The sequence below is a fragment of the Scophthalmus maximus genome, chromosome 14, assembly GCF_022379125.1.
Source record: "Scophthalmus maximus strain ysfricsl-2021 chromosome 14, ASM2237912v1, whole genome shotgun sequence".
NCBI classification, from domain to species: Eukaryota; Metazoa; Chordata; class Actinopteri; order Pleuronectiformes; family Scophthalmidae; genus Scophthalmus; species Scophthalmus maximus.
Window position 1 is genome coordinate 19,374,015 of NC_061528.1, and position 25,457 is coordinate 19,399,471.

The window sequence follows — 25,457 nt, forward strand, 5'->3', positions numbered from 1 at the left end:
TCCATTAAAACAACAGATAAAGGAACTCAAATGCATATGTTGTATCTTCATTGCTCACAAACATTTACTTAAGCTATCTCAGAAAAAATGTTACTGCTCAGTGTCACTGCCTAGGCAACATTCCCCGTGTTAAAAATATAATGTATATGATTTGATGATCAAATTTTATGGGTATGCTCTGGGAGAGATAGAAAGATGTCTGGATGAGGTAACTGGCAGAGTTGGCAAACAATACATTTTACACATAACTTTTTACTGAGCGGTGAGAGTAAGACTGGGCGTGGGGGGTTAGAGATAAGTGTTTATGTTTGCCTTTAACTGTGTGTATGGCAGTTGGTTAGTCTATATCTTTTCTGTTTTCTTGCCTCAGTGAGACAGTTACTCTAAAAAGAGACAGGATCCAGCAGATGGCTGGATAATACCAGACTGATGGATTCTCTTCTCTTCCTTTTATTGTGTGATTCTGCGTCTGCTGATGACTGCAGACATTCTTCTGAAAAAGGAGGGATTCATTCTTTCGCGAGACGTGGGTACTCAGGCATTTGGATGAGCCAACACAAGGCCGGAATGCTGCAACTTCCCACTCATACACGCATTTACAATCTAAATGAAAATGGGATGAAGTAACGGTGGGGATATAAATCTTTTTACTACTAAGAATATGTGGTACGAAATATACATAAATAGAGTAATTGCTATAAGAAAAAAAGAGAAAACTTTTACGCACACATTTTTTCCTACATTGGGTTCTACTATTATCACGTTTGTTTGACTTAAGACATGCGTAAGTTGATGATTGCTAAAAAAACACACATCCTCACTAAAAAAACAAAACAATTGACAGTGACTATAAGTTAAATGACTGAAAAACATAAAATTCTGACATTTTGTCAGGCAATGAAAAAAGATTCAATATAGTGTTGTAAATGTCTGGAGGAATTTATTAATCTTGGAACTTTGTTCCTATGGGTAAATTGTTGTACTGCATACTGCCACAAGGACAAGAATAACTCTCTGTAGTCCAATACAATCTTCATTAAAGCTACAGTGTGTAATATTTAGATGAACTTATTTACAGAAATTAAAATATTGTCCATAATGATCTTTTTGAAAACAGTTTTGTTCCTGTATTTTTAATTGTATTTTTGATACCCTGTTTGATACTGTGCTGCTGTGACAAGTGAATTTCCCCGAGCGGGATGAATAAAGTTGTCTATTCTATTCTTTTCAATTCTATAACTATGTGTTCATATATGTATAATCACATTCAACAAAGAACCAATGTTTTTGCATCAACTTTGAATGAGTTAAATATAGTTACATTAGGTGAACCCGACCTCCGTGTAAGTTGCCCTGTTTGCTACGACGTGTTGAATACGGTTGCACAAAATGGTCCAGAATATGCACATTTGCGTTGAATTTTCAGTGCTGCTGGAAACAGGAAATGGAATCATCGGTGCGCCACTGTAAAGTGTCCCTGTCGGTTGCTCAGTTGGTTGCGGTTTGCAACTTTACCACCAGATGCCGCCAGAAAATTACAAAACTTACACACTGGGGCTTTAAGGATATAACTAGGCCTGAGCTCCTCAGTGCCCTGTCAGCCGGAGGGGGAACTTACACAGGTTGAAGTAAGGGGTTTGCGGTGAGATGGGGAAGGCAGGGGTTTGGGGAAACACCTCACCACCAATTGTGGGAGAAGAACTGATGGGGCCTCCTTCCATTTCCTCAAAGGCCTCCCGGTAGCTGTGCATATTTCTCTGTAGAGGGGATAAAGGAGATGAAAACAAAAAGACAAAAAAAAACCTTTAACACACAGCAACCTGGGAGGAAAAATGTGTGAAAACATGTTTCAAAATGTACCCTTTTTACCTCCTTTGGTCGACCTCCAGGGTTCATTGCTATGGCATTGACAAACTCTGGAGAGACACATCGAACGGGGGAACGAACTGGGAGATCAGGAGAGGGCTCATCGTCAGGACCATTTTGATACTGGCCGTCGCTGGGGATGCGATGGCGAGGCACAGCATGCTCGTCCGGGGACAGCGCACGGGCCTGGACACCTGAGAATATGTAGGAGTGAGTGATAAGACGTCCGCCAATGGTCAGTCAGTGCTGCTCCCACGAGCATGCTTTCCTCCAGGAATTCCACCACTGCCATCAGATGTTAATAGTTATCAAGCATTGTGAACGCTCACTGCACAGGCTGTAGTGGGCTTTTTTGCAGGATAATCGAACACTACAGAGCATTTTGCAAAAGTGAATGTTTGCTATCTAATGCATCAATGTGGCCGGTTCTGTCTTCACCTAAAAGCAGCGATTAATCTCATTTGAGTTAATCTGGTCTGAAGTGAGTGAGCCAGAGGGAGAAAGCCACCGGCATAAAAAAACAGGGTTTGAGTTAAGCGTTCTAAGCTAATATGCAATGCCACTGACTGGTGGGTCGAGGCTGCTATGCATGAAAACTATGTCCAAAGCAGCAAAGCCAGCGTGAAAGGCGAATCACTGGCTGCCCAGTGCTTTGGAACGAGATAAAGGTTAACAGGAGAAAGTGGGGGAAGAATAATGGACTTTAAACAACGACAGGGAATGCTGAGATAATAAATTATGCTTTCTGAGGCAGTTTACTCTTTTCTCAGTGTTACTCCCTTGATGTTTCAAATTCTGTCATAAAAAGTTGGATGTTTCCATTAATTACTGCTTCGGGATCTGGACACTTGACTTTTTATGTGAAAATGAAGACAAGCTCATTGTAACATTAAACTAAAGGCTTTTGTCACTCTGATTCAGAAAGACATTTCCATACATGGGGAAAAAAACAACACAGTTGTTGAAAATGTGAAAATATTAACTAATATCATATTGATTCACTCAACTTCCCTTTGAAGCGAGGGAGAAAAAAGTCTGGGAGCAGCAGTTAACATTTAATAGCTAAATAGATAAAGATGAAGTTAGCTACCAATGGCAGATACATTCAAAAAAACATAACAAGTATAACAAAAAAACAACTCTCCACTAAACCAGTGAAATCATCTAAACATATCAATTAATCCCAAGCTTTACACAATAGAAAGAAATCAGCGACAACCATGTGTCCGGTCAAGCCATCTGTTAGGATGCTTGACTTATTTCCAGCTTCAAATAGCAATAGCCTGGTGTTGGTAGGGTTATGGTTTAACTCTGTTGGTTAAAAAATCTTGGAACTGGCTGTTCGAAAAGCATGTAGTCAACACCCCCAAACAGAAGCACACCCACCATTGCACCAAGCCTGGAAACCCAGAACCAGATGTACCCACAATGCACTGCTCAAACAGCAGAGCACTGTCAAACACTGCGCTGTTGCCATAGCGATGGGTAATGGTTTCCAGCTAGATGGCTGGAGATCCCTGCAACTGACATTTTTTCTCTGTTCTCTCTTTTCCTGGTTTCCAGCTATTTGAAATCCAGTTATCACATGTATGGATGAGGTTGATTACAAAAAACATGAACCTGATAGGTGATCCGTGGGTTTCTTTTGTTCTTTTTGTGTGGTAAGAGAGGGAATATGTGAACACCTTCAATGGACAAAGGTTATCTAAGGTAAGACTGAGGGTACGGGAGTTCAGATGATATTTTGGTAACTAATATTTTATTTCAGACACTAATTGACTTGGATTTCGAATAAAATTGCCATGATGTCGGGAGATATGACCCCATGAGAACTTCAATCCAACTCTATATGATTCAAGATGTACTCAATAACATTTATCATTGATGTAAAATGTTGCATCAAAAAAAATTTGTCGCCGGCAAAGATGCGAGACTGGCCCATGACACAGAACAATCCTGTCTACATTGTGGAGGGGGTCTCCCAGTGGACACATACAGCCTCAGTGATGTTTCCAACTAGGACTGTGGTCTGTCTAGTAGATCTGGTGTCCTTTATCTGGCTTTGTAAAGCTTCAAAATAGTGCGAGTGAAAAAAAGCAGCCTTGAATGAGGCCAGTGTATCCTGGCCTTGGTATTGTTCCCCTAGTTTGGCAAAACGGATCTTGTGACATGCACTCTCCTGGCAAGGGACAGAGCCTCCTTTGTGCTTCCCCTGTCTCGTTCTTTCGAAACTTTAACATTATCCAATTTAGTTGTTTTTTTTCTGTGCCACAGTTAGGGTAATTTCCTTGAGGTAGAAAAAACTCAAAACAAGCAGCAATGAAGAGTGAGGTAAAGTATGCAAAAAAAAAATTGGATGTTAGTTTGATGATGGTACTTTGCAAACCCAATAATGACAGAGATGAAGGGAGAAAAAGGAAGTGAAACAAAAGAGATTGGGCAGTCAACAATTAAGACAAGTGACGACAAATCATTAAAAGCAATGAAGGAGCACTGGCAAAGCAGACACAGACTTGAAATTGGAGTGAAGGAACACTTGAAAAAAAGGCCTCTACTTTTTTCTTTAAGTGTTCGTTCAGATAGGGAGAGAGAACCAACCCGGGAGGGAGTGAGAGCGGCGGTGCTCAGACTGAGAAGAAGTCATGCTGGGGATGACACTTTGGGCACGAGCCAAGTATTCTGGGTAAAAACATGAATGATGAGAGAGAGAAAGAAATGAGGATGAGGATGAAACTAAAAGGAAAAAGAGTGAACAGAGGAAGATGTCTGGGCTATGACAACAACAGACGAACAAGAAGGTAAAAGACATTTGTCAGATGTGTATGGTAAGTTAGTAATCCCACATTAAAAACCTCAAACTCTTTTGTATTTACTGTTAATTTCTATAATGCAGGAAAAGCAGTTCAAGTTTGGTGTAATTTACCACGCACAAACAGCACCCTACATCTCCTTCATTGCCTTCTAATGGTGTTAAAATAGCACTTACTATTGTGTAAAGTGAACAACAGCACTAAAGTGACGTGAACCGTATTGTTGACTTTCTAGATATATGTTGACTTTAGTCCATGTCTTGCTCTGCAGGATGTCTGATGAGCTTATCTAGGGACAGTAAACCTGTGGGACTGGAGATAAAACGTCCTGTTTGAGTCTGAGTAATGGCAACAGATGAAATGATATTAAGGAAATGAGATAAGGACAGAACATTGTTTTCCAAGATAGATGAGAGCGCAGTGCATGCAGATGAAACAACAATTATTCTTCAGTACTTCCGTCCTGCATGTTCTTCCACATGATATGATGAATAGTACTTAGAAAATGATGTTTTAATGTTTCATTTAGAAATTAGCATCAGTTAAATAATGAAGTGTTTGGGTTCAAAAGCGGATGGCTACAATTAGGACTAAATTCATTACAAGGCCTTGTGGGGGAAATATGTAATGAGAGCTTGATAGAATATGGGTGCTAAGACCAGCCAAAAAGTACCAAACTGGCCCTTTGGATCTCTTTGAACTGAAAGTAAAAATAAGAATTAAACAGCGTCATGACTGCCATGACTTATTTCCTTTCTCCACGTCACAAGCTAAAAAAACTAAATGTTCAATTAAATTAAAGGTGTTTAGTTTACAAATGGAGCAAGGTGTCAGGATGAAACATGTTAATGAATTATCTTACCAGCCACTCTGTGAGCCACCAGACCTTCAACATTGAAGACTCCATTTGGCTCAATGTCTCTTGGCTGGGGAGAAGCTGATGCAGCACTAGGACTTCTCTGGGGCTCAGAGACCTCTGCAGAATTGGACAGCGTGCTTGGGGGGTAGGTGTTGATGGGCTTCAGCTGTACATGGACGTGGCCAGCTACAGTAGGTGAGGCTTGTGACAGAGGACTAGTTCCAGTAGTTTCCAAGGTGTAACTCAGAGATCCCTGGACAGGTGCAGGCTCTGGTTTATTAGACGAGTTGCCTGCCAGGTTGGACATTGGACCTGAAAAGTGGGTGTGAATCGCATCATCACCCTGGTAGGCGGGCCTGATTTGGCTCTGGGAAAAGGACGGCTGTGTTGTCACTACAACACTGTTTTCCCACAGTGGAGCACTTTGGGACTTTGGCACCAGTGAACAACCTGGTTCCAGGTCCAACATGAGGATATTAAGGGTTTCAATAGATTGCTCAATCTCTTGTTGGGAGGCGCTGTGGCCATGAGGGAACTGTGGGAGGCTGTGGTGGCTGGGCATCACAGCAGCAGAGGGAAGCGGACTAAAAGTCAGCCCTTCAGTTGCTGGCTCCTCAGGTACACCAAACCGCTGCCAAACATTAAGACCACGCTGGACGGCATCCCTGCTACTTGTGGTGCGGGCAGGCGCTGGTGGCATAGAATATGGTTCTACACCAAATGACTGAGAGCGATCCAGACTGCCGTTCTGGGTGGCCATGTAAGTCCTCGATAATGGGGCTGAATCACTTTGGGTAAAAGTGACAGGTTTGTCAGATCTGCCAACCTGTGGTTGGACAGTGTCCAGAGCCTTTTCTGGAACGCTGCGCTCCAGATACCGCACATGGTCCTGACTATTGAGTGACTCAGACTGGTAGTAGAGATCAGCTGGTGTAGCCCTATCATCTGTGGAGGAGAAAGTTCCTAGACTGTCCACACTGTTGCCCTCTTGACTAGTAGGCAGCACATCGTCTAAAATGTCTGTTTCACGGTCAATGCTACTGTGCCCATTGACATGGACCTGAGCAGGCACCAAGTGAAGCATCCCCCCAACGGCAGATGTCGGGGTGGACAGGTAGCCCTGTCGGTGCATGGGCCCCTCCAAGCCACTCAGTAGCTGCTCCAGCTCCTGTTTCTCTTGGGGACTGATTGGTTGTTGGGCAGGTGGGGTGGGGTGATGGACTGAGGGTGACTCCTCAAGCACAGGAACGTTTGTCTGTCTCACTGTGGATGCCTGAGGGGCTGCTGCCGCTTCATCCGTTGGGTCAGTTTTGATGGAGGCGGTAGAGTTTCCTGAGTCGCTGCTCACTGATAAGGCATGGTCAACCGCAGGTAGGGCATGTTCAGCAGCAGTGGGTGGAAGGCCATTTGCTGTGACTGTTCCTTCAACAGACTCCTTTTTGCGCACTTTGGCATAGAGGCTGCCGTCTAGTGGTCCTTGGGTATGGATGACTTCTAAAACAAAAGGGTATGAAAGAGACTGATTAAAATCCCATTAAACCATTTTTTGTTATTAAACCAAATACAGCAATCAGCAACTATTTATATGTAAAGCAATTTTGAATTGCCCCAGTATTTTTAGAGCCACTGTTTTTTTTTGGCCATTACAGCAACAAATGGGTAATCTTCTAAATAAAGCACACAATTTTATCACAACATTTTGGAGCAAAGAGTGAGGAAACAGAAGCAGAAGTGTTGGGAGATGGTATTGGCACGGCCAAAATAGCTGCAGTAAAATTAAACACTGGCTCACATCCACCTATTCTGCCAGCTTCAGGAAATGAGCAGGGTCTGTGGCATGCACTGTGGAAAAAACAATGAACTTGTACTTTCTCAAGCCAATTGGATGTATCTGTGCCACCTGAGTAATATCAGCATAACAGAAAATGAATGGACATCACAACCTTTTAATCTTATGAACTCTTAACTCATGAAGTTGGAATGGTGCAATACATATTTTGTTCACTAAATGCAAATGCAGATGCACACATATTATACATTCACACACAGCCACACCCAAGTCCAGTATAGAGGAAGCAGTGTGCCCCAATCAGAAGAATTTAGTCATCACTGGAAAATTGTCCTCACTGAGTAAGGAAGGCGTGGTGTCTTTTCCTGGCCTCCGAAAACAAAAGGAAAACAAATACATAACATACTGAGAGTCACACTGAAAAAGTTGAAAAACACACACATGCCATTTTCCTCCTTAATGCATTCTCTCATACCAGTCAAAACTGTGCACAAATGGGACATCACAGATATCAAAATATACAAGTCTGTTCCTCAAAAGTGTAATGTCTGAAAAGAATCTCAACTTTCCCACTTCCTCCACACTGTTTAGTTACAGTTGGAATGGTTAAACATAGCTCACGGAGGCAAAGAGAAAAACAATACCTTGTCAGATAATTTGTCTTCCGCAGTCCATTACAGTTACCAAGATACCTCTTAACCAATGATGAGGCATGCACTGGTAACCAAATCAGATTCTACAGCTGGGAAAAGAGCTGCACAAAGAAGCTGCCTGTGCCTCTGTAACTTATAGATATCTCCATCGCAGCCTCAGTGAATGCAGGGCTCTGTGATTGAGCTCAGTGGGCGTACACAAGCTGGATGCTACAAGGTCTCCTTGGCTGTCCTGAGGCAACTTGCCAAGGGTATGGCGCACTGTCGCTGCATGCCTGCCAGGCTACTGGTAGAAACCAATCTGGTGGCTCTTGGTCAAGGCAAAACAAAGTGTATATTTAATCTTACTAAGCCATTTTTTGTTTACTTTGATTGGTACATGGGCAACATGCAGGAAAAAGAGGCCAAAGTAGCCTCTAGCATACCTTGTCTGATTGTAAAGGCCTGTTCCAGTATTTCATGGCATTTGGACAGTGTATATCCATTGTAACCTGCAGGCTTGTCAGCTGAGTTTATCAAAACTCAAGGTAGTCGTTATGACACCATATTATACTATAGCCAAAATAGGTCAATAATGATGCAAATTGTTGTAGCCGTTGATGTGAATTCTCCACAGAAATCTCACCTGAAAATTTAGCTACTAAGAAAGGAGGCTCCAAATCATGTTATTTTTTAGGGTCTGTGCATGTATTCCTGTTCATATAAATGTACACACACACACACACACACACACACACACTATTTGCATTTATCATCCAGATAAACATAGACATTAGTCGCGAAAGGAGAGCTCCGCTCACTTTCTTCATTTCATTATCTTTATAATCACCTGGACTTCAGCTAAATGTCGCACGATTAAGACGATCAGTCCCACAGCTCAGCTGGTTTCACATCCCAAGTGCTCGTAACTACATCACTTCAACAAGTCGAAGTAAGTCAAAGCTTTGACGAGAGGAAAATGGCAGAAACACCTCAACAGGATGAGGTTCCCCTACCTGTGTGAGAAGTGGACGACGGTACAGTCTCAAACTGAGCTGGGAAAAGCCCTGCAGAGGATCCCCCCCGGGGTGGGACATGAGGGATTACAGCAGGAGTTAGGGGAGTTGGTTTTGGCTACATTTCTTTCTCCTCCTCCTTCTCCTAAATAGCATGCTTTCTGGCCGGATCAGGAGAGCTGCTGTTGCTGGCTGCTCAATGGCTCTCACTAGTCTAAATGCTGCCCCTGCTGTGTGAGCATATGTGGGAGGTCTATTACAACAGCCTGTTTGGCAGTGAATGAGGGAGGTGGGAGGGTAAGGAGTCACTGAAATCCAGAGAATAGATTATGTATGATAGAATGACATCAGTCCCATTATGTAAGGCTCTGTTGCACACACACATTCTTGATACAGTTTCTAAAAGACCACTTTCACCGACTCTTTTTTAACTTTACTCAAGAGACCCTTTCACCAATAATTGTGTCTAAAGTCACAAACAAACACGCACTTAGTGTATGCATGAATATTTATACATCTCTCATCTGCAGAAATAAGTCCTTTCTGTGCTCACACTCTGATAGATGTTTCCTCCTTTAGCCCACTGGTGTCAAAAACACTCATGTAATGGAAAGAGCTACTCTGTCCAACAACAGTAATTTAACAAGCTCTCTCCAAGCTAGGAAGCAGGGAGAAAACTCTACCCTGCAGCAGGCAGATGGAGAAAACAGAGAAGCTTACTGGGTGAAAAATAGACAGATGAATACATTGAGCGGCTCTGGGTATAAGTTGTATACAATATAAGGGGTTTCTTATACAATTCATTTCTGCGGTGGGAGGGAATAATGGTTTACTATTGTAACATATGCAAACATACACACAACCCCCCCCCCAATAGTTACAAAGCTTTTCAGTCTGTTGTGTTGTCTGTATACATTAGCATGCAGGACAGTCACTTTACTGTTGTGTACCACAATCCAGAAAAATGTACAACAACTACATCTGTCTGATAACAATATATGTGTCTTTGGCCTCTATTCACACCCTTATGTCAAGGAAATTCAATAGACATCACTTTATTATAGACTACACATTGATAATGATTTCCCTCATTTTACTCACAGATGTTTACACCAATTCTCTTTTTTTTTTTATCTCTTTAAGCTCGTTCTTCTCTTCTCTACCAGGACTTTCACTCTATTATTTTCGTGATGATCATTCCACTGTGGTCACTCCTCTGTAAGTAGCTCCCGATTTCACCTTATAAGTTGACGTGACTGATGAACGATCCACAGATCCACAGCATCCCCATCTGTGCCAAAGGGGAAATCTAATCTGTCACTTTACACTTGTGAGACTTTTTACAGCAAGCGGACTATTTATGTTGCGGCTGCTTCTCTGTGTGCTGCTATGCCTGCTGCTGTTTTCATTTGGCTTAAACGACCATGCGTAAGCCTCTACAAATAACCTCTGCCGGCATTCCTTCCTGTGATAAGAAAGGGCATGTGTATGTGTGATATCTTACAACATGTCTGTCCATGTCAGTGTGTTTTCACAAACTCCCCAAGAGGTGAATACTACTTCTGTGATCCTGAGCACATTAGTCAGAGGAGAATATCCGCAGTCCCGACCCCACAGCCTTTACTAATTACCTAATTACACAACAGCAGGGGAGAGTGGACCGTGTCAGAATAGTCTGGAATGAGCAATTGGTTGTACCGCAAAATCATCTTCATGACAGTTAAGCAAAATGTGTTTTAGAGAGAAGATTCTGCCATATATTTTGGGGTTCTGTGGTGCAGAGAGTGCAAATGTGTGACCTTTTGGCCTGTGAACTATGAGCTCTGACCCCATGTGGCAATAGATCCCCCCTTCACAGCGGAAATAGCATGTTTCCCCTCAAGCTTAAATGCACAAACACACCATGTGCCAGCCTGTGCTAGTACATGTGTGTGCGTGACAGTGTGGGGGCATTCCAAAACAGTTGGGGGTCCACGTCCAGTGGCCACAAGAGTGACGTTACTAAATGTCAAAACGTCTCCTCAGGCCTCAACTGCTACAACCACTAATGGCCAGGCTTGTGTATTTACATTCAAGAAGCCCAAGAGAATAAGAGGTTTCAGTTGCTGGACGGGGTTGTGTATAATATATACGCTGGGGCCATATTTGCTAAAAGCAAATGGCTGAACTATTGATTTGGCAACAGAGCATGCCTTTACTGTATGTGAAGGCCCAAGGACACCTATCACAGTAATAGAGTGGCCTTTTATATGATCTTCACAGCAGGCTATTACAATAATTTGAGCTGGGTTAACCCGACTGGTGCGGATCACAGAAGATGATGAAATGTCAAAAGTCAACAGAGAGCTAATGAATAATACCTGATAAAATAAAATTAGGAATAGGGTAGTGGATTACTACTTGGGATTGTACTACACAAAATGACTCATTTTTAGTATTCATTATCGCTAACAAAAAACTATGAACAATATAAATTCAGTAATCAGTCATAAAATTCCACTGCCAGTGCTTCAAATATGAATTTGGATGGGTCTTCTCAACACATTAGTGCAGGGGTATTCAATTAAAACTCAAGGAGGTCCAGTTGGAGAAATTTTCCACAAGCAAAGGTCCGGAACCATAAAGTCATAATGTCTACCTTGCGTTATGATTCAGTGCCATATTGAAGTATAATGGGTGCCTAATTATCAACAACTGACTGTCAAATTGAATAAAGAAAAAAGGCCTCCAATTCAATAACATTTCAACAATGTTAATTGTCAGTTATAATATTGAACTGGAGAAATTATAAATAAAAAGTACTCTAATAATGTTCTCTTCTCACTTCAAGTAAAATAAGAACAAAACCTACAGCTTTGAAAATGTAACAGGTAACGCTTCACCAGTAAAATTGAAACTCCCCGTCAACATTTGCTAATCCTCAATGATCTATCAGTTGTGGGTCTGGGTCTGGATAGGAGGGCATCTGGGTCCCGATCCGGACTGCGGTCCGCCTATTAGTGACCCCTGCATTAGTGGATAAGCACAGTAGAATATACAAAATATACAGTAGGGTGCAGTTTAGCAATGGCCAACATCCATAGCCCCAAAATGTAAGTATAGAAACTCCTGCTAGCTTAATGAACACTTGCCTTGCAGCTCATTAAAAATGCAACAAAGATTACTGAGAATCAATGTGTGAAAGTGCAAACTTGCTTAGACTGAGGAAACAAAGAACAGGGTAATGGAGGGATGTTTGGAACAGGCAAAGTGGGGTATTAATCAATATCAATATGGGATGTTCCTTTGACCTTCAAACACTGGCCACAGCTTACCTACAGACAGATTACATTAATTCCGGTCAACGGAGGATGTAATGTATAATTATAAAGCTGATTCGTTATTATTGGGAAATTATTGTGATTTTTATAATTGTGGTAATTTGTTTTTGTATAGGTTTATTTTTGGTTTTGTTTTGAGTTGTGGAATCTGGTGTGGAGGATTTGTGTCTTATACCAGAAATATTCTCATTAAATTGAATGACATTAACCTGCCATCACTTACATTTAGCCAGTGTTGGTCTGAGATAGATACTATATTTAGCCCCATACTACTAAAAACAAGCACAAAAGAAAAGACATAACCAAAGTACATATCAAGCACTATAAATCAGCCAGACACTTCATCCATGCGAAGGATTAGGTTTAATTCTGGATGCGGTTGTGCCTCAGGAAAAGTCATTAAAGGTCATTGGCAGCAGGGTTGTGAAGGGAAAATCTTGAGGACCAATGAGAAGAGCGTTTGATGAGTAGGATGTAGCTATCTCGGTCTAAAGGTGAGGAGAAGCTTTGATGGGTTTACTCTTGCTGGTCTGGGTCTGGAGAGCCTGCAATGACAGAACCCCATCATTTTGCCTGGAGCCTTGATAGTTTATACAGCAACTCTTCTCAGCTCCTGTTACAATCAGCATCCTGGTAAATGCTTTAGACACTAACTGGTCTTGCTCCTGACCAGATCCTTCTTGGCATGAGATGCTGTATCATTACAATTCTTTACAGTTGCTTTAACTGTCAAGAATCTTTTGGGCGCTTTCAGGCAAAAAAATGTTCAGTGATTATTTGGATGTGGAATTTTCCATTGTGTCGACTGACTGCTCCTACCCTTTATGAAAGAGAAAGAGAGAGTGAGCGAGAGAGTGGACGACCAAAATAAGCACTTCATGTCTAAAGCTAATGAAGCAGTATTTGTCTCTGCCCTTTGTAGGTGGTGTTTATTTCACAAGTGGTATTCCCGTGTTTGTATTGAAATTACTTTTCACTTCCATCTCACTACCATCTAAATCCATCTCTTGACCTATGCATGGTGTCACTTCTTTTCATCTGCCAAGAAGAACCCAAACATTACAGGGACTGTGTATCACACACAGCAGTTCTCACAGTCTCTTCATGTCCCAACCCCATCCATACCGATGCCTCTTAACAATATGTAGGAGTCACTAGCACAGTGACAAGGACATGATCTCTCACTGGCCCCCTCCCTTCCTGACTTTGGTTAGTCATTAGTTCTATCAGAGGCTGAATCTGGCTCGCGGTTTAAACCTTGTACGCTACCATCATGTAACCGAGATGAACCCTGACCAGAGAATTTGCACAATTGAAGTTCCTTGATGTCACTGGCAGTATAATGAATAGTACAATGCTGCTTCCTCAAACAGTGCTTCTTGTGAAGTCAAGAAAACTGCCTCATGAAAAAATGACCAGGAAAGGCCAGTGCATAAATACGACTTTCTTTAAAAAAAAAAATAATGACAAGGAAGTAGGGGCCAATAGACCAAAAATGAATGTGAAGTCCCTTTCTCCTTGAAAATTTTATCTTGTGTATCTATCCACCTCTTGGCTAAAGAGGGGTTTATTCAGTTAGCTACGTAACTAATGCCGAAGGATGTCCCAGGCCAATAACTCACCCTAAAAAAGACATTAGATGGACAATAAAGACAGTGCAACTCTCTGTTTTGGTCTCCACCACAACGTTGCTTGATTCCTAAAGACTGTCCAGCCAAATCACCAAACATTGCAAAACTCACGTATGTATACCTCCACCAAATATGGTCCCAATCTCCTCTTCTGTTCCCGAGGTATAGCACTATATAATGGCCAGAAAATTGTTTTAAGTAGGAACATTATGATGCTGTGTGATGTAGTGATGTTGACCTGTTTTGTTTTGTATTTCATAATTTTATCCACTTTGATATTTGGGTTAAACTGTGTCATAATTAACATAATATAGCAATTCTTGAGTAATGGTCAAAAATGTGTTCCGTGTGGTCACAGTGATCTTGCAAAATCGAAAACACTTCTTCCTGCAATCCAAAGGACTGTTTTTACCAAATTTGAAGAAATTCCAGCAAGGCATTTCTGAGATATTGTGTTCAATAAAATGGAATGGACAGCCCAAAACATAATGCAATTGGACACATTAACAGAAAAGGGTATGGGGGCTGGTATGCAGAAAAACTGGTAAGTGCTTGTGCAAAGCCATCATCCATCAAGTAAGGACACAATCATCTTTTTGAAGGCCTGCATGTCTTAAAGGAAGGTGTAAAAATGTCCTCATTAAATGAACTGTCAAATGTCGCAATTAAATATGACATCATCCAGAAAAATTGTGGTTTTGGTGGTAAAGATACTTATACTGGATAAAAGATTGAAAAGCTTTTGTGAGAAAAACTAGTGGAAAGTGATGATAAATATGTCCTGGCTCGGCTGTGACGTTTTTAGCCAGATCAGCTATGTAAGGATGGCTGGAGATAAAGAAAGGATAGAGAGAGAATGTCTGGCCAACAGCTGCAGTAAAGCTGTATCTATAAAAAAGGTAAGAGACCAATTGTTCATTCCCACACATTATGGGCAGCAGATAACTGGCACTCGTTTTCTATTAGGATTAGCAATGTCTTGCAGAGACCTTTACAAAACAGTATCATATATTCATGCAATACAGAATTCATTTTACTGCTTTACATACAAAGCAAATTGGTACCTGTTACATTCTATTGTATCCAAAGCTTAAATTCCCTCTTTCAGAGAAGTTACAACACACACACGCACACATACACACATATTTAAAATTTGCCCCACAGTAACTGTTGCCTAACAAATACCCCTATCTTTGTGTCCCTTTCAATCCAAACGAGAACACTACCATAGACTGTATATAAAAATAGACGTAGTCCGGAAAATGAAGCCAATGAGTAAGTGCCTGAAGCCTGTATTCTCTAAAATCACCAGAAGAAGGCTACTCACTGGTTGCAAAACGAAGGTCGTTTCTGTGAAAGTCTATGAGAAAATGACTCTAATCCTCACTTGATTTATAACATCAGTAAAGATTTTCCTGAGGAGTTTATGGTCTCAATCGCTATAGTTTCAAGTCTTCCTCAATACAGCATGACGTTCATTTTATAAATTATTGTCTCATTTAGAGTAAAATAGACAATAAAGCAACATATGCAATGGGGTGTGGATACAGCGTGATTGAAAGCTGGTCTGTCCAATTGGTGTATGGTTGCAGGTGTTGGTGGGCGTGCAGTGGACGAGCTCTCAGTCAGACTCACCCCTCAGAATCTAGGTCCAATTGCAAAAAACCCCACAAAGCACTGGCTTTCTCTGTGTGTCCACTACAGTCTTGGCTATTATGCAATCTGATCTGGAGAAAGATTGGAGTCAAAGCAACCTAATCCTCCCAAAGCCTCAGACCAGACAGAGGGAATGATAGTGTGGAAGCCTGTTGCCAACACAAAGGGCCAGATGTTTCCCCTCTGCTTCTTCCTGGTGAAATGCACCTGACAGTGTCTGTTTCCGTCAGATCGCATTGGATATTGTTTTTTTAGCATCAGGGAGATGTCTGTCAGAGTCATTGACAAATGTCAGACAGAAGAAGGGTCAGGGTAGCTGATGTTACCAGCAGTGGACAGCTGCTGTCCAGAGCCTGATGTTCACATTGAAATACATTCACACATTAAGACATGTGAGCTGAGAGTAGCAGAATAGAACCAGACTAGATTTTGTAATTTGTATTTTATTTCTCTGGTGCTTAATAGAAATCTTTTGAACAGTGTATTCTTTTTTATATTAATTTAGGTCACTGATGCCTGTGGTCATTTACTGCTAACCCAGATCTTGAACTACTTTCTTGGGCGAACAGACCATTTGAATGGCAGTCATCTGTTGGGCTCAAACATAGTCTCAGCAGTGATATAATTCTGTTGCATTGTCTTTCATCTCCACTGGGATTATATAACTCCCCTCAACCCCACCCCTGTTTTTAGCTCAGCAAGTTACACAAATAGACACTTAAATTTGACTTCACTCAGTAAAAACCCAATCTCGTGCTACATGAATGCGGCAACAAATAGTCTGTGCCCAACAGGGCAGACACGGCCCTTTCTGTTGGATAATTTAAGACTGTGGGGATGAAAACACAGACTCGATCCTGTGACTAATGTGTATGGGAACAAAGAGGAAGTATTAACCTCCATGAGAGAAAGTGCAGAACAGCATAAAGACACAGTCTACACAGGATAATGTGTGTTGGACCCTGGATAACTTAAAGGCTTGAGAAAATAACAACATAGAGAAATATTTGCCTCAATTTCTCAATGTCTCGAAATTGCCACTACTATAATAATAATTAGTTAATAACTTTTTTAAATTTTTGCTACAGAGTCTTATTATTGTAGCTTTTTTAATCATTGCCATAATTTTCTTTTTTTGCTGAGATCTGGATGATGATGTTGACAACAGCTTACACAAAAAGCTCAGGAAGTTGGCATATGGTGACACCAGGCAGTTTGGGTGAAAACCTTTTAAGTTTGCATTTCTTTATTAATATTAACCATTGGGGTTAACACCGACAGTATCATCAGTCTGTTTTAATTTAGTTTAAATTCATACTAAACACAACTCCTGTAGAGTTGACCACTAAAAATAGACTGATATATGTGCCTGCAACATGCTTAAAAATGTTATCAGTATTGGATAAAAGCTTTTGTAAAATATTAAACCTCCGAGGATCACTTGCCATGTGAGCTTGGTTGAAGTAGTAAGAAATATTAACAAATTAAACACAATGTGGCCAAGTGCCTGGATAATAGACAACCTGATGTCAATGATTTATTGAACATATTCCCTCATGAAGTGAAAATAAAGTCTCCTGTTGCAAATCTCCACATATCTGCAGTGCTGCGCATGCTACTCACATGTTATGAAAGACGTCAGCTGTTAAATTTGTGACTACTTTTCTCTCTGGCGTTCTAAAGAGCAGAGGACAAACTGGATGCAGGTTTAGGGGAAGAACCTTTCAACAGCTTTCGAAGCTCGAAAGAAGGCATCAGTTGCCTTACTTTGCAGGGTAGTTGAAGAAATGCTGGACTTGTGTAATAACTCCTAGGAACTGTGTCAATGCTAAGCAGCAGCATGGTAAAGCCCACACTGACATTCTCTGTCACTCCTCCTCCTGTGATTGTGTCCCAATAGAACTTCACAGTCGAGTGGGGGAGCCTGCCTTTAACTCCTCCGACTCCTTGGGAGAGAGAGAGAGATTCTGGGGAAAGAGACTATTTCAACCACGAAAGATGTGATAGAGCAGTATTAAACACCAGTTTTCTTAAGATTTAAAACTGTTTCAGTTTGGTCCAAATGAACAAGCCTGAGGGATAATGGGAAATATTTAAAAATGTAGTAAAGTTCTGAATTTTTTTCTTTTTCCACAGTCAAATCCAGGGGTGGAAGTCAGCTGGTACAGTCGGTACTCCTTAACACAAAGAGATTCTGTGTTGTAGAGGGAACAGCTGGCTGCCAAAATTTCACATAGAACAACCCCATTGCGATAGCATTTCCAAAAAGAAAACATACACACACACGCACGCACGCACGCACACGCACACACACACACACACACACACACACACACACACACACAAGTTGGGTCAATATAAACAATAGTTAGCTTTCTTATAAATTGCTCCTGGCTAACATCAACTTCAACAGCAGTTAATATCAAACAGTGGGAGTTTTTGGCAGTCAAAAACGTTTCATGACGCTCACTTTCATTCCAATCACACCGACAGCAAACAGCTACGCAACTTCCATGGTTTGTTCTGTAACTGGCATGATATTGTAAGCAACTTTACTTTCTAAACCAACACAGTGAAAGGTTGCGTTTGATTTATTGTTCCCGCAGGCCTGTTTTGGATTTTTTTCACCACCAAACCACACACTTTATTGATGTCATTTGCACTGTGGCAAGCACAAATGATAAATGATTCCACCAAAATGCCAAACATTTTTTTGGTAGGCTGACATATAAGTAGCATATCTCTGATATAATATAATATGATATACCTCGTTTGAGAGAAAAAAAGGATGGAAAAATTACTTGTTGAAGAAAACATACAAAAACTAGAATACATAGCATAATGATACAGATGTTTAAGAGAAAAGAGAAAGATGAAGAAACAGAGAATGTGTTGGTGGATGCATGAAGCTTGGTGAGGGGGTAGAACATGAAGCCTGGGGTATACCAGCAAGAACTTCACGTTTCCGATTACTGCCAATTTGTGTGAAAAATACAAATACATTTGATATAATCTTCAAAAAACTTGAATGTCATACATAACTTAAAGTAGTTAACTGAAAGACTGCAAAGAAATATATTTATAAGTGTTGACTCTTTTTTGTTTTTGTAAACAATTTCTCAAAATGTTTTCTTTCTCATTTAGATCAATTTATTCTCTAATTGCTTTTTTTTAAATCCTTTTTTTCTTCTTATCACAATTATTCAAACAGTGCAGTGGGTCCACCAGCTGAGTCAATCACTGGGACTGAACAGTAAACAAGGACACAAGGGACTGTCACTCTGCGAATGACTATCAATGTCTACTGTCAAATGTATGATCCTCTGTGTATATAGAGCTTGAGCTTTCAGGTTCTCTGAAACATCTGCTCCTCAGAAAGAGTTTCCTGCAGTGTGTTGTTGGTTTCCAACACCCGGCACTCAAATTAATTTCAAGGAATTGACCATTTACGGCAAACGATTATAGTTAGATGTAAGGGGAAAGGCTCTGCTCTTTCAGGGAATTCTCAGAGAAAGGGTTTGCTGTAAACCTGGATGAATATGATTAAACGTTAATAATCCAATAGCCAATTGTCTAGACAAAGAGCCAATGACTGTAAAGTATGAATGAAGAATCTGATGCCAATCAGCACAACTTTCTCGCTCTGAATTCAGTACTTCATTTGAGTTTTTGCCATCAGTTTGGATTTTACTTTGGATGGTAGAAATAACTGTGTTATTAGGAACATCTGGATAAAACTAAAGCTGGTCATGACCGCCATGAAGGTTGTAATGCTTTGTAAAAGTTTTATTTAAATAGTTTGAGAGAGGACAGGTATTAGTATTGTTCTTTTAGATCCCAATCATATCAATGAGTGTAGGCTGAATAACAAAAACATATTTCCGTCTAAGTAAATATAGTTCAACAGCACCACCAACTACATCCTCCAAAATTATAATCCAGTTGAATCAGCACCACTCTAAAACAATTTTAACACACACTGAACACTATAAACATGCACTATGTTGTATTTTAACAGTCCAACTGCAGATAGATCCATGGACTGTTGCAAGCGCTCAGATTAGTCATTTCAGTTCTAGCATGAAAAAAAGAAATAGGAAAAGTTAAAGGAGTCAAATAAGGACCTGGTGCATCATTTAGACAAATCTGATTCCCTGACAACTAAGGTTTTGGTAGTTAGAGATATTAAGTGTCCCTACTTTGTTAACAAAATTGTGTGTAAAAGCTGTGGGGAAAAGTGTTGTGACGTTTTGTATAATTTCTTATTCCTATTTTTGCAAAGTGCAGGCATGACAAAAATACACAAAAATTGTTGAAATGGACCCACACCAGCTGTAGCTGTTTCTATTAAATATACAATGAAAGTCGACATCCATCTTTGCAAACCAACGACCACACTGACAGTACTTACCCAGCGTTGATCCCAACAAAACACTGACCCTATCATTTTAAGCTTCATGCAATGCCTTGATAAGTAAATAGCTGGTTTAAGTAGCCTGACGCGATGCTCAGAAAAGTAACTGCAATTCTGACTGACTGCAAATCAAACAACCCCTAACCCCTCACCCTTTTTTATTTCTAAGCACTTAAAACACATCCTCTCCTTTTTTCCCTCTCGGCTCTAAAGCCACTCTGTCATAGGAGCTAACTGCCTTGACAAGTGTGAAGCCAAATGACAATGGAAACACTCCAGTTTCCTGGAAACCCTTGTTTCTGCGAGAGGGAACCATTTTAAACTGTCTTTAAATGCTATTTGCAAGCTGAGCTAGTTTCAAATGCAACTTGTACTGTGCTGGCTGAATAAAGTCACGGCACAAAAGGCACAAAAGACACAAAAGGCTTTTATGGGACTCGCTTGAAGTCCAAGTCTCCAAGAGCGAAATAAGAGCTTGTGATTGTGTGTGTTTGTGCATTTTGGTATATGATTATGTTTATTGTGTGCTCGTATCTAAAATTAAGAGTATGTGTATGTAGTTGTATGTGTGTTTATATGTGTGTGTGTGTGTGTGTGTGTGTGTGTGTGTGTGTGTGTGTGTGTGTGTGTGTGTGTGTGTGTGTGTGTTTTTGAGCTCATGACCTGACCACAGAATCATCATCAGATGACAGAAGGCAAGATGGGGCCGGGCGCACACGAGCACCCACACACAGACACAAGCTCACCTCCAATGATACAGACAGAGAGGAGACTTACACCTAAGCTATTTTTAAAGGCCTATTTCCAGCCTCCGATTGTGGGGTTGATGTTTTACGGGTACTGATAGAAGGTAGCCAAGTAACCTCTGAGGTTTGAAAACCTGGGAGACCAGTAAAAAGACACAGGGGGGAAGTCAGGGACATTAAATATCCAGCAGGCATCCTTCCTTTTTTTTGAATGGTCCTTTAAATTAAAAAAGACACTGGTCACTTTTGACATAATGAAATATGCTTGAAAATTGCAAACTTGGAATTGTCACTTGTTGAAAGTGACCATCATTTCCCATAAATTTCCCCTACCAGTGTTTAGTCTGAACAACATAGTATAAACGTAACATTTCTTACATTATAAATACATTTTCCTCCTTTCTGTTTCATGAGCACCAGCAATGTCACTGCCAATCTGTTAACTTGAGGAGATAATTGACAGACTGACAGTAGTGTAATATTTGTAGCAGTACATTTACTCAAGAAATCTTCTTACTCCACTTAAGTAATATAATTCTGAGGTACTTTACTGGAGTACTTCCTTGTTATTCCTTTATTCCCCCTTAAGAACATTTCAAAGAGACATATTGTACACACAAAACATGTGACAGCTTCATAAAATAAGATAATAATGATAATTTAACTACCAAACACTGTCAAGTAGTCAAAGTAGTTGGAATTTACTTTACTTTAATCTAGTGCTTATCATGAATGACTATGACACTGGCAAAGACCACTCTTACTACTTTTACCTTTGATATTTGAAACGTTTTGTTGATAATAGATCTGTACTTTTACTTTGGTAACAAGCAGAAGCTAAACTGCCACTGCAGGTGCTGAGCGAGAACTTAGCCTCTACAGCATCCACAATCAGTGTTGGATCAGGTCATAGTGTAATTCCTGTATGTAATACATAACAAAGATAAAATAAAATAAAAACTTTAACAATACATATCAGGGTTTTGTGTCTGCCACAACAAGTAAAAAATGTATTACAGTGATTATAAAACAAGATGATTATCCAAACAAGTGTCGGCCCCTTCGAAGGCAAAACAACAGGCTTGCTACTATCACTAAAGGCGTGGCTTTTCTTTCTTTTTTGGGGTGGCGGAGAAAGTAGCACTTTGGCCACAGAGTGACCACCACTCCCTCAACAGGAAGGTTCTGTCCATGCCTGTGGCGAAACCCATGAATGTCTCGCACTGCACTCTGGAAAGCAATAGTCAGGTCCCACGGGGCCTTTGGCTTCTCTGTGGTTATAGTTTCACCACAAATTAATTCAGCGTTGCCAATGTCTCTACTCCCTTTCAAAACAAAATTTACCATTTAAATCTAGGATAACATGAGACCTCTTAATGCAGTCTTGGGGTGACTTTGACACTCTTTCAACACACTGTATTGTCCAAAATGTCAGTATTTACCTGTATTCACAACTGAAACTCACGCAACAAACATTCTAACACCGGTGAACTTGAATGGGACCTCAGTCTGACCCTGTCGTGTGGGAGTTTTAAAAGGATAAAAGTGAGAAAAAAAAGTTTATTAACTCCATTAGGACACTGAATCTGTCCTCTGTGTCACACAGACGGACAAAAACATCCTTGTTACGGGGGTCAGTTTGGTTACATGCTGTGTGTATGTGTGTGTGTGTGTGTGTGTCAGTGCTTATGTGTGAGAGTGATAAAGAAAGACAGAGACCAGAATAGCATCCCATCTCCCTCTCAACCAAATTAAAATGCATTTCCGCAGTCACATGTACATGCATGTAAAGCGACTATTCACGTAGAACATCACTCCCAGGAGGACTACTGATGAGACCCTGTGTGGTTAAACATTATTAGAAGAAGACCGCTGTTGCTGTTACATTAACCTGATGCATGTTGGCCTAGGTGGCCATAAGGGCTGTGGGCTGTAAAGAGCCATCGCAATTAACAGCTTGTTAACTTTACAACACACAAGAAGGCGGGCAGAAGGAGTTCTGCCTTCCTGGTGTGGGTTTGTGTTTGTGAGTGTGCATGTGAGAGTGCATGTACTGTCTCTCTGTGTTGCATTTATGTGTTGGCGTTGATGTGTGGTTTGACATCCAATTAATCTTGCAATAATGCAATAATCTCATCGAGGAGGTATTGAATCTAAAATAACATCCAAAAGTGCTTAAGTATAAACAGTGTAAACCGTACATTACATTGTGATTGTTTAGTGTAACTGCAGCAGTGCCTCTGAGCAAGGCTCCTATGAATAATTAATTCATTTTATTTATGGGCGCCTTTCATAACATTCAAAGACACCTTACTGTGCTTACCATCTGTGCTGTCCTCACAGTTCTGATTGAAGTTTTCATAGGAGTCCCATCGGATCAGCGGATCCTGTGTGTTGTAGTCAACCGAGACGCTCGGCCCATTTTCCAGGTTGTCCATACCTTGACCAGAAGTACAAAGAAGCAGGGTAGAAATGTGAATATCCTTAAATCACAAAACAAGAAGAAAAAAAAATACATAATTTTCAGAATGTAAAAAAATTTAATGAAGGAGTCTGCAATCTTCCACTTTAATTAAAGCCAAATGTTTATAAATTTAACTTAACAAAATGTTTTATTTCATGTGAAAAATGTGAAAATATAAAAAATATGGAAAATGCCCCTGCAAACCAGACACATTGATACTTACCATGTATTTTCTCTGGCCCAAAGGAGAAAATAAACTCCACTTTTCCATACTCTGGAAACCGGTCATCTGCATAAACATGGTAAACACAATATAGTACCTGAGGTTTCTGGATCATTAAAAGTGGCAAAAATACCTAAGCCAACAGATTATAATGAAATACATCTCGAGTACAGACGTTTTTAACAACAGAATTTGCTGTATCATAAAGAATGTGATTGTTTGCACACTGGTTGTTTGTGGAGTCAATGCAGAGACTCAGGAACCTGTTTTAATCCAACATATATTACCTTTAAACGTCTCATCAAGCTCATCTTTCCCAAAGATGATCCCCAGGTCATGAACAGCACATGTGTGAAACTGCACGCGAAATATCACATCTCGGCACGGGCTACGGTAGCGCTTGTGGTAGCACTTGAGCTGGAGGGAGAAAACCCAGCAGAAGAAATTGCATTTGGACAAAGCCTTTTGCTCCACATGTACACGGAATATCACATAAATAATAATAATGTCAGGAAAAGGCTTATTTACACAATGACTCTCTCTCTCTGTTCTGATGAGAACATTTTCTGGGGTTTTTTTCAGCAGAACAACCTGCAGAATCAAATCACGCCAATAGCTGAGTTCAATATGGTTTTGGTGCTGATTCCCTCACAATATCAAGTGAGCACAATATGAAATGATCTCTGTGGAACATGAACCAGAGACATGTCAACGTGATTCACTGCTAGGTATTTCACCACCCTGGCCTCCAGCTAGAAAAAGCATTTAAGGCATTTTATATATATCCCTTGCGATGTACAGTATGGCCTCTTCACAAACGTTATTATCCAAACTGCTTCTCCCAGCACAACAGCTTTAAGAGCAATACTGAAACCACACATGGGAAAATCTTCTCTCTCCCCTCCTGCTGTTTTCTGATGTGTAGCCCGGCTTTTACAAGGACCTCACGTTTACAGGAACTGGAGGAATATTTACCATAACCCAAACAACTTGCAGCTCACAAACTGTGACTGTAAAGAATAAATAAACCTGAAAAACCGAACAAGAACCTACTCTTAGAATGACGTTGAGAATTTTTAGCTATAATGGGGTTTTTTTGGGGGACAAAATGAAGTCCCACATTTATGTCATTTATTTGTCAATCTGCTTTTTAGTGCAGGTAAAAACTGAAATATAAGAGCTAGTAAGTGGTACAGGCTACTTTCCACAAACCTATCTTCTACTTGTGGAGCCAAACAAGAGCAAAACATACAGTATAAGACTGAGGATGAAAGGAAGGTAAAGTAAAATATCATGTGGTTAAGCAGAGCTTTCTGGGATACGGTAAACCTCCCACTCAGGGGTATGTTTCATGAGGAAAACAATGCTGGTGAGCCAAGTTTGAGAACAAAAAACTAAAAAGGAAAACATTCATTTGAGGTTTACATGCTGTCTTTAGAGCCCAGGCACTTTTTCATTTTCACGCACCACTTATCATTTCACCAAGGCCCTTTCCGTCCCAGCCCCCCCTCGATTGTCTGCAAATTCATTATCTCTTATGTGAAAGGAAAAGTTTGACATTTTGAGAATTAGGCTGGTTCACTTTCTTGCAGAGAGGTAGATGAGAAAACTGTTAACTCCTCATATTTGTCCATTAAATATAAAAAGTTTTTATTCTAAGCTAAAACGACTGGCTGCTGTAGCTTCATATTTACAATACAGACGTGAGAATGGTATTAATCTTAATAGAATCTATTAACAAAAAAATAATTTCCCAAAATGTGGGACTGATGCAACTAAAGTTCCCTAAATTGTTTGCTGAAATTCTAAAGCTGTGATCAACAGTTTATTGTGAATTTTTTTTAATCATGATTTCAACAACAAACTTGGAATTAAAACGACTAAAATGACTCAAAATATAAAAATAAAACTAAAAAATAACAGCCAAAACCTTGAAAAATTTAAATCATGTTTATACATTTTTCTTCTGCAATTATCTTTTTTTTTTCATCTAACCACTCATCAATTAGTAATTTCTTGGCAGCCACAAAC

The 25,457-nt window shown here is 40.3% G+C and overlaps 1 protein-coding gene across 20 annotated transcripts in view; it reads right to left on the reverse strand.

Moving 5' to 3' along the window:
- tns1b (tensin 1b) overlaps nt 1-25,457 on the reverse strand; it is a 179,582-nt gene that overhangs the window by 13,707 nt on the left and 140,418 nt on the right. For 12 of the 20 annotated variants that reach the window (XM_035651035.2, XM_047337019.1, XM_035651049.2 and 9 more), the window contains 7 exons: nt 23,714-23,843; nt 23,427-23,492; nt 23,063-23,185; nt 5,539-7,029; nt 4,465-4,545; nt 1,870-2,060; nt 1,619-1,757 (listed from right to left, as the gene is read on the reverse strand). In XM_035651035.2, coding sequence (XP_035506928.2) covers nt 1,619-1,757; nt 1,870-2,060; nt 4,465-4,545; nt 5,539-7,029; nt 23,063-23,185; nt 23,427-23,492; nt 23,714-23,843 — 2,221 coding nt within the window. The remainder of the gene's footprint in view (nt 1-1,618; nt 1,758-1,869; nt 2,061-4,464; nt 4,546-5,538; nt 7,030-23,062; nt 23,186-23,426; nt 23,493-23,713; nt 23,844-25,457) is intronic. The other 8 variants (XM_035651048.2, XM_035651044.2, XM_035651039.2 and 5 more) reach the window with 7 other exon arrangements.